This window comes from Oryzias latipes, chromosome 12 (genome assembly GCF_053564925.1).
Source record: "Oryzias latipes strain Hd-rR chromosome 12, Olatipes_Hd-rR_3.1".
Taxonomy (NCBI): Eukaryota; Metazoa; Chordata; class Actinopteri; order Beloniformes; family Adrianichthyidae; genus Oryzias; species Oryzias latipes.
The window spans coordinates 18,638,565-18,648,459 of NC_136248.1; the positions used below are offsets into that span (position 1 = coordinate 18,638,565).

The window sequence follows — 9,895 nt, forward strand, 5'->3', positions numbered from 1 at the left end:
GCATTTGCATTGGAGGAGGAGCTGGAGCTCCTGAGAACAGCCTGCATCTGCCACGCAGTAATTTGCTGCAGGGTCACTCCTCTCCAAAGAGGCCAAGTGGTGAAATTGATAAAAAAAATATAAGCCGGCAGTCACACTGGCTGTTGGAGATGGAGCCAACGATGTGAGCATGATCAAAAGTAAGTTTAATTAAATCACTGATGTACAAAATAATAGTTGCACTGCTCTAGGTACAACCTACTCTGAAATGTTTTGCATATTTTTCTTTTTTCTCTGTCTTCTAGCTGCTCACATTGGTGTGGGCATAAGTGGCCAGGAGGGGATGCAGGCAGTCCTCTCCAGCGACTACTCTATTGGCCAGTTCAGAGACCTCCAACGCCTCCTGCTGGTGCACGGGCGATGGTCCTACCATCGGATGTGCAAGTTCCTTAGATATTTTCTTCTGAAGAACTTTACATTCACGTTTGTGCACCTGTGCTATGCACACTTTTGCGGCTTAACTGCACAGGTACGGGGCAATAATCAAAAAGAATACTGCAAAAAATACTATAGGACATGTGCAAATATTTTATCATATTTAGCCAAAACTCACATTTCAAAGCTTTATTTTTTTATGTATTTTTGTCTTTTTTAAGTTAGTCACAGGAGATTCAGATTGGATATTTGCTCAATTTTTCTCTGAAAATACAATACCTTCTGACTAACAGAGGCCAAGCCATTGGAGATTTTGAGGAAGACATTTGAAGTACATCTAAAAACTTTGGAAAGCAGTATGTTGTGGTACTTAGTATTACTGTTGCTAGAAAGATCAAGATTAGGCAGATCTGGTTTATCAGACCTGGCATTCGCATCACTTTTTGTATTATGTCACTGTAGTAGTAAATTCTGCTTAAATAGGGCTCTGTGACTGCATGTGTAAAGTTAGCTTAAATAGAAGCTCAGATATCAAGAGGTTAAATATCTAAATGGACTGAGTTGATGCTGGCATATTCCACAGCTGAGATTAATGCGAGTTTCGTTGGTTTTTTCAGTCCATCACAAAACAAATGTAAGGGTTTCAATTAAACTTCTGTAAAACTTTCTTTTAGGTTATGATGTCACACATGTGGTCATTGTTCCTTTGATAACATTCACATTTGAAGTAAGACTATGACAGAATGTGTGAATGCATATGGTAGTGTCTATGTATGAGTTTGATATTGTGTTTGAGTTTGATAGCATGTGTGTGGGTGTGGGTGTGGGTGTGTGTGCGAAGGAAGTTGGATAGTATTTGTGTAAGAGTATAATAGTAATTGTAGTAGACTTTAATAGTATATTTGTACAATAGAGTTTGTGTGACAAATGGCTCATATGGTCTCTCATAGGTTTAAGATTTTTCCCCACACACTTTAAATTTGCTATAATTATCAAGATTGATCTAACCAACATTGTTTTTTTAGCCTGTGTATGATGACTGGTTCAGCACATGCTACAACCTACTCTATACATCCCTTCCCGTACTTGCCCTGGGCCTCTTTGATCAGGTGTGCAAAAAGAGGAAAACTCCAAAATATCCACAGTGAAAAACTTTTCTTGACCAAAATCAGTTTCTTTTTTTAAATCCTCATTTTGTCATTTTTCCTTCTTCCTCTCCATTTGTGCAGGACGTTGAAGAGCATCAGAGCTTACATAGTCCAAAGCTCTACACCCAAGGCCAGCTGAACCATCATTCAAATTGGATTTCATTTTTGTTTTGTGTGATGCAAAGCATGTACTATTCCATCATTGTGTTCTTCATCCCATATGGGGCCTTGTACGACACAGTCAGACAGGATGGCAGAGAGATTGCAGACTATCAGTCTTTTGCTCTCTTTGTGCAGACCTGTCTGATCATTGTGATGAATGCACAGGTAAGAAATTCAGACACAACATCCACAAAGTAAAAGAAACAAACTGTGGTTATACTTATACCAGAATTGAAACCACCTATGATCATTTGACCTAGTTTTGAGATATATATATATATGACACAATATGACATATTTACAGTTGATTCACACTTTTGTTATGTATGTAACTCCACATGTGTTAATTCACAGTTTTGATGACTTCAGTGTGACTACAATATTCATAGTAAAAAAAAATAAAGAAAACCCTCTGAATGAGAAGGTGTGTCCAAACTTTTGGTTTGGTCCGTATATATAAAAGGCCCCTCTCACCCTCCGCGGGTGGTTTCTCCTCCAAGCTCGGGTCCTCTACCGGAGGCCTGGGAGCTTGAGGGTCCTGTGCAGTATCTTACCTGGGAGCTTGAGGGTCCTGCGCAGTATCTTAGCTGTTCCTAGCACTGCGCTTTTCTGGACTGAGAGGTTTGAGGTCTTTCCAGGTATCTGTTGTACCCACTCCTCCAGCTTGGGGGTTACTGCCCCGAGTGCTCCAATTACCACCGGGACCACTGTCACCTTCACTTTCCAGGCTTTCTCCAGTTCTGCTCTGAGTCCCTGGTATTTCTCCAGTTTCTCATGTTCCTTCTTCCTGTTGTTCCCATCGCTTGGCACTGCCACATCCACCACAACGGCTTTCCTCTGTTCTTTGTCCACCACTACAATGTCTGGTTGGTTCGCCATTACCATCCTATCAGTCTGGATCTGGAAGTCTCACAGGATCTTTGCCCTCTCATTCTCTACTACCTTCAGAGGTGTTTCCCATTTTGACCTTAGGGTTTCCAGTCCATAGTCTGCACACATGTTCCTGTATATTATTCCAGCCACTTGATTGTGGCGCTCCGTGTATGCTTTCCCTGCCAGCATCTTACACCCTGCAGTTATGTGCTGGATTGTTTCTGGCGCCTCTTTGCACATCCTACACCTTGGGTCTTGTCTGGTGTGGTAGATCTGAGCCTCTATTGCTCTGGTGCTCAGGGCTGGTTCCTGGGCTGCCAGGATGAGCGCTTCGTTGCTATCCAGTAGGCCAGCCCTTTCAAGCCATTGATAGGACTTCTTGATATCAGCCACTTCAGTTATGGTCCGGTGGTCCATCCCATGCAGGGGTTTGTCCTCCCATGAGGATCTGTCCTCTGTATCCTCTGCTCTCCATTGTCTGAGACATACACTGAGCACACTGTCAGTTGGGGCCTTGAGCTTGATGTACTCATGCATCTTAGATGTTTCATCCTGGATAGTGGCTTTTTACGCTCACTAGTCCTCTGCCTCCTTCCTTGGGATGGAACCCTCAATGCATGGTGAGGAGCTTTCGTGTTTCACATCCGTGGTCTGTATCTCTTCCTTTGGCCATCTTATTATTCCTGCAGGGTATCTGATAACTGGCAGTGCATAGCTGTTTATTGCCGGGGTCTTATTTTTGCCATTGAGCTGGCTTCTCAGGACTTGCCTTACTCGTTGAAAGTAATTAGCTTTTGCAGCTTTCCTTGTTGCCTGCTCCAGGTTGCCATTTGCCTGCGGAATCCCAATGTACTTGTAACTGTCCTCAACGTCTACTATTGTTCCTTCTGGGAGTGAGACCCCTCCTGTGTGGACTACCTTGCCTCTTTTTGTAACCATCCGGCTGCATTTCTCGAGCCCGAATGACATCCCAATGTCAGTACTGTAGATCCTGGTGGTGTGGATCAGGGAGTCAATGTCACGCTTGCTCTTAGCATATAGCTTGATGTCATCCATGTAGAGCAGGTGACTGATGTTGGCCCCATTTCTGAGTCTGTATCCATAGCCAGTCTCGTTGATTATTTGGCTGAGGGGGTTCAGACCTATGCAGAACAGCAGTGGGGACAGAGCATCACCTTGGTATACAATGATCCCTTGCTATAACGCGGTTTACTTCTCACGGTTTCGCTACTTCACGGATTTGTATCGTGCATTGTGTTCTGAATTCTGATTGGCTAAAAAGTCACTCCGCTTCTTCTCTACCTGTGCGTCAATAACATTGCAGTTTAATATGTGCACGTGCGTAAAACAGCTCGCAAAATTTACATCACGTTGGTGACATTTCTCTTGATGGTGGCATGTCGGTGTATAAGGATATTTTTGCAAAGCAGAAAAGAGAGCGACAACAACTGAACTGCCTATCACTGTGTTCTTCTCCCGAACAAACACAGCTGCATCGCGGGCTACAAAAGAAGAAAACACTGCAGAGCGGAGTCAGGATGCAGCGGCTTAGTCTGAAGAGAAGTGAAATACACCTGAGTCACTATTTGTCCGACTGTACTTTGTATTTTTTTTTCATAATCATTTTAAATGTTCTCCCGTTTAATCCTATTACTCGGGTCGCGGTGGGCGGGGATAATCTCCGCAATTTGAAGCCTTCTATTCACATTGATTAAAATTATTATTTGACAGTACAGTGCAGAAGTTATTTGTTGAAAAAAAGACGTTTCTAAAGTACTTTTATTTGTGAAACAAATGCTTGAGCCTGTAAAATGGTTTGTTCTTTCTATTCAATTTATAATAGAGTATTTAATTGTATAATAATAGTAAAAAAATAATAAAGGTTTCTACTTCACAGATTTTGCCTATCACGGGTTCTTTTTGAAACGTAACCTCCGCGAAAAAGAAGGGTTTACTGTATCCCACATTTGATGGACACTTGTGTAATTGGCTTCCCATTGGCTTCAAGGGTGGTTTTCCACAGCTTCATTGAGTTTCCTATGAAAGCTCTTAGACTCCTGTTGATGTTGTACAGCTCCAAGCATTCAGTGATCCATGTGTGTGGCATTGAGTCATAGGCCTTCTTGTGATCAATCCAGGCTTAGCACAGGTTGGTGTGTCGTGACCTGCAGTCTTGAGCGACTGTTCTGTCAACCAGGAGTTGGTGTTTGGCTCCTCTGGAGTCTCTACCAATGCCCTTCTGTGTGTTACTCATGAATTTATCCATGTGCCTATTTATCTTGGTTGCAATGATGCCTGACATGAGCTTCCATGTTGTGGAGAGACAGGTTATTGGCCAGTAGTTGGATGGGACTGCACCCTTTGAGGGATCCTTCTGGATCAGGATCGTTTTCCCTACCGTTAGCCATTCGGGGTGAGTCCCATCTCTTAGCAGCTGGTTCATTTGTGCTGCCAGGCGCTCGTGAAGTGTGGTAAGTTTCTTTAACCAGTAGGCATGTATCATGTCAGGGCCCAGTGCTGTCCAGTTTTTCATACCTGAGACTCTTTCTTGGATGTCTGCCACTGTGATGGTTACTGGATTCTGTTCAGGGAGGTTGCTATGTTCTTTTCTCAGAGAGACCAGCCACTGGGCATTTCTGTTATGTGTTGTCTCTTTCTCCCATATACTTTTCCAGTACTGTTCAGTTTCTAGCCTTGGTGGGTCTGCTCGGCTGTTTTGACCCTGCCACTGAGCATACGCTTTCACAGGTTGAGTTGCGAACAGCCTGTTTATCCATCTGGCTTCATGGTCTCTTGTGTACCTCTTTAGGCAGCTCCTCAAGGCTAGGAGCCTTTGTTTGGCAGTTTCCAGTGCTTCAGGTATGGGCATCTGGCTGTATCTCTTAGGTACTTGCTTTTTCATTGTACCTCTTTGAGCCTCTGTCAGCTTACTCACATCATTCCGAGTTGCCTTGATTTTGGCCTCTAACCGTTGCTTCCATGGTGGGTATTGTTTTTCTCCGATGGCTACTCTTATAGCCAAGCATCTGAAGGGTCACTGCTGCTGAAGTGTAAACCAGTTCATTGGTTTTCTGTGATGGTTGTTGGAGGAATTGCCCTCAATGCTTCATTCACAGTTTCCAGTAGACTTTAAGGTGGTACATCACTTAACCGTTGTAGCTGGTGTCGGGGTTGCCTAGTGTTCATTCTAGACGTAATCTTGTCTTTCAGTTCAGTTGCTGCCTTGCTCAGTGTAACTGTGGTTATTGGGGCTGTGTACCCAATCTCAGGGTGGGAGTGTGGTATAGCCTCCTCTCTGACCTGCTGTTCTAGCTCTCCCGTGGTATTGCCATTGTATTGTAGCGCTTCAATCTCAAGTTGTGATAGGAGTTGCCGCTTGTGGATGTTCAAGCATTGGGCTACCAGTTGTTTGGCAGTTAGCCGTGATTCTGGGTTTCGAAGCATCCATTTACTTGATTACTTGAGTAGTAGAATTCTAACAGAACCTTGTTCTCACATCTAGTCCATTTCCGTATATATATATATATATATATATATATATATATATATATATATATATATATATATATATATATATTAAAGAAGCGTCTATTTAATTCAGCTTTTAATTAGATTTCTTATGTGAATCTAGAATTTGTATTCTTATGTTTTATGATATTTTATCACATATTTATTTGTTTAATTGATTTTTAGTCAAGTTGTCTTAATGTGTTAACTAATTCTTATTTATATTTCAGGTATTTTAGAATTTTTTATGCACTTTTTATGCAGTAACTTATTCTCACGTTCATAGTTTAGCTGTTTTTATATTTTAAGTTTTCTATTAATTTTTATACATTTTAGACTTTTTATGATTGTTTTCTCACCCTTTGCTGGGGTGTTTGTGTTTATGCTGACACCCCCGCCAACAGGAGGACAGGGCGGACGGCGCCTTCTGGGTTCTCTCTTCCTCAGCTTTTTTTTACTTAAGTAATTTCTCTTTTACTTGTTTGTTTTTGTGGATTTTACGATGAGGGGCTTATTTCATTATTTTTTTGAATGAGTGGGGATTGGTGTTTTTGCATTCTTCTTTGTTTTTATGTATAGCACCTTCAGCTGTTTTCTTTAGATGAACCTCTTTACTATTATTTAAAAAAATGTTTTTGTAGCCATTAAGCCATTCATTCATAAAATGTAGCTTTAAATGTTTACAATGATTAAATCCTTGCTGTATATTTTTCCTATATATAACTGTTTTAATTTATTTTACTTTAGACAAAAGCACATAAAGGTTTCTTTCAAAATAAATTACATTCTGTCTCAAGTAACTGACTAACCTTTTTTTTTCTTTTTTAAATCATTGGCCATTTTCATTATAGCCACAATGGAGGTCAGGTTGCAGTATACTGGTATAAACTATTCATATTTGTGTTTTTCAGATGTGTTTGGAAATCAGGAACTGGACATGGCTAAACCACATTTTTTTGTGGGGCAGCTCTGTTGCCTATTTTGCAGCAACATTCATCTTGGGCAGCTTTCCCACCATGTTTCAGTTCCTGGGTGAGTTTTGCCTAAAACACGTTGCATAGTTGGATAAAATGAGTAAAAACAATTACAACAATTTCAGGTAGAAAAGCTGTAGAGGTGGAGACTTATGTAAAAGCATTATGATAAAAACTCTAGGAATAAATCCTTGCAACTTTGTTTGCAGTTTATTGATGATTTGCCTGGATTTTCAGACATGCTCTCATGGTTTTGACTTGTTTTTGGATTTATACATTTTTATTTTGTCTACATTTTTGCTATCTTGTTATTAAGAATAGAAACTGTTTGATCTTTATTATCATGAATTTTCCATTAAAAAATGACAACATTTGCCACTCGTCATTTTAATTTTTGGGACAGTTTAAAGTTTATTATAGTCATTGTGAACTATGATAAAAAATATATGGAATAAAAGAAGCTGGGGTAGTACTAAAAAGATGGAAATCAAGCAAACAAGCTTAAAAATGCCTGGAACCACTAAGAGTTTAAAACAAAAATCATCACACACATCATCTAGCATTTTTAAATGATTTCCATAAGGTGTACATTTTTAAGTTTCTTTTCTATGAATTTATAAACGCAAGAAGAGGAAATATGATATGTTTTAAGTTACATTATTACTAGTAATGAGTGTATACAGCCCGCTCTTTTTCAAACTATCTTTATTTTTTCTTTCAGGAACAGCAAGAAACTGCCTCAGTCAATTTTACATCTGGCTGGGCATTTTCCTGTCCTGTCTACTGTGCATACTTCCAGTCATCTTTTTACACGTTATATTAACACAATATTATTCAACAATCAATGAAGAGGCAAGAAAACCATCGACACAAACCATGATTAACTTTTCTATGTTATCTTAACTCATGGCCTTTCCTCTTTCTTTAAGGCCCAAACTAAGATGAACAGGGACGGAGAGCCACTAGTTGTGCCATGTTGCCAGGTCACCAGTGCCAGGAGACGTTCCAGCTATGCCTTTTCCCATTCTCCTGGCTACGGTGACCTGGTTACATCCAAACAGTTCCTGGGCATGAAAATCGACAGGTATCCGCTTATTTCCGTTGAAAGTTAATGGCGATTCTAAAATAACTCAAACTCTGCTGAATTTTACCTCCAATTTTGAAGAGGAAAAAAGCATGACACACCTGTACACCTTCAGGGAGACGTTCACAGAGACTCTGTACCCCTACTTCAACCTAGGCTTCCTGGACAAAGTGCACGAAAATGAGCCTCTGAAAGTTTTCCTGCCAAAAATCTAAAGACAGTGATGAAGGAGTGTGTGTCCAAAGCCTTGCAGCACTCATCTCAATATGACGACCTTAAAGAATCTGTGACGTGTTTGTTTGCTGGTTCAAAGTCTGATTTCAGTGATTAAGGAAAGATGTTTAATGAAGAAAACATTTTTGTTCCAGTGTTCACATTTTATCCAATGCTGTTTTTGACTTTTTCTGCTGTATTCAGTTCCCTCCCAAAACAGCACTCTGCCAGTGACCGGTCAGCTGGAAAAAACTGTGGAATGTGGGGCAGCCGCTCATTGTTGGTCTGAGCAGAGCAAAAACAGCTGCTTGGCAGACGCAGAGTAAATGTGCAATCAATGTTGTGGATGAGGAAATATTTTCCACTGAGTGATGTAAATAACTGTTTGACATACATATAACGCATGATCACCACTAGCCAAAGAAAATAGAGAATCAGATTGGGGTTTTTTTCTGTGAAAGGAACTGTGACGTTTTGATCTTTTTACTCCTATGACATGATGGTTTTTTGTTTTCCCTCGTGGATAAAAAGCCTGTTGCATTTTGAATGGAAGATTCATGTTTGCACAATACTGTTTTAGCCTTGTGTTTGTTGTTTTTATGTCAAAAAAATGTAAAAGTTAATAAACTGTTTTATCCTCTTGTATCCCAACAGTGAAGAGTTTCCAAAGCATGTCAGTCCAGGCCACCATTTTTTTTGCATAATTGGTGGAACACAAGACAACAAATACACTCAATGCATCAAAAAAGGAAGAAATTAGGTGCCCACGAGTATTTTCAAACTGATTTTTAAAGAAAATTCCCAGAAATAGTTAGTCTGCTACATTTGCCTAAACAAAGCTTGACCCAAACAATAAAAATCTACATAAGAGATTTTCAGAGCACTTTCAGCAAATCCTTATCAACTTAACACACCAGCATGCTTTTTGAGTTGTTTCTGGTATTTGGAATTTCAAACACACACAAAAAAAATAGGGTATAAAAATGAAAGACCAATAGGTTTGTCTAAAAGAAAAACTACAAAAGTTTAGCCATCTTTTGTTTTTTCTTTTTAATATAAATGTTGGTGATGCGACTGACAGGGAAAAAAAGAATGGAGTCATTTTTTAAAGCTCATTTGTCAAGTGGTACTGTATTACACATTTAACCATGGCGTCCATATCCATGGACCTCACATTTTGGGTTATATTACCACAGTAGTTAATACCGCTTAACTGTGCCCTGTGGGTGTATTGGCCTGGGTCTTAAGAGGTTATGCACTTAGCACATTAAGATTCACACTAATACTCTGGTTTTCTTCTGAACGAAATTGCATTTCAAATGTCTAAAACTGCCATGCAAGCATCTAGCTCAGTGGGTGGAGCTTAGTGACTTCTATTATTGTCCAGACCGCCTAAAAGTTTTGAAAGTTAATGTAGTTTAAAAATAAAAACTGAAGATGAAGATATTTGCACAAATTTCCATCCAATGGGAAGTCCTTAAACTATAAAAGTATTGTGATTAATGCTTTGCCTTTTGTGT

General features: G+C 39.9%; 2 protein-coding genes across 2 annotated transcripts in view; both read left to right on the plus strand.

Annotated features, from left to right (window-relative positions):
* Positions 1-422, plus strand: part of LOC144996391 (phospholipid-transporting ATPase ID-like) — a 46,348-nt gene extending 45,926 nt beyond the window's left edge. Inside the window, exons 14-15 of the mRNA XM_078955843.1 lie at positions 1-179; positions 285-422. Of these exons, the coding sequence (XP_078811969.1) occupies positions 1-123 (123 nt within the window). The 3' untranslated portion in view covers positions 124-179; positions 285-422. The remainder of the gene's footprint in view (positions 180-284) is intronic.
* On the plus strand, positions 170-9,020 carry LOC111948383 (putative phospholipid-transporting ATPase IM). The gene is made up of 6 exons (XM_078956443.1): positions 170-179; positions 285-508; positions 1,440-1,523; positions 1,644-1,889; positions 7,016-7,136; positions 7,800-9,020. Exons 1-6 carry the CDS (start codon positions 170-172, stop codon positions 7,979-7,981), a joined length of 867 nt encoding a protein of 288 aa, XP_078812569.1. The 3' UTR covers positions 7,982-9,020.
* The last annotated feature ends 875 nt before the right edge of the window (positions 9,021-9,895 follow it).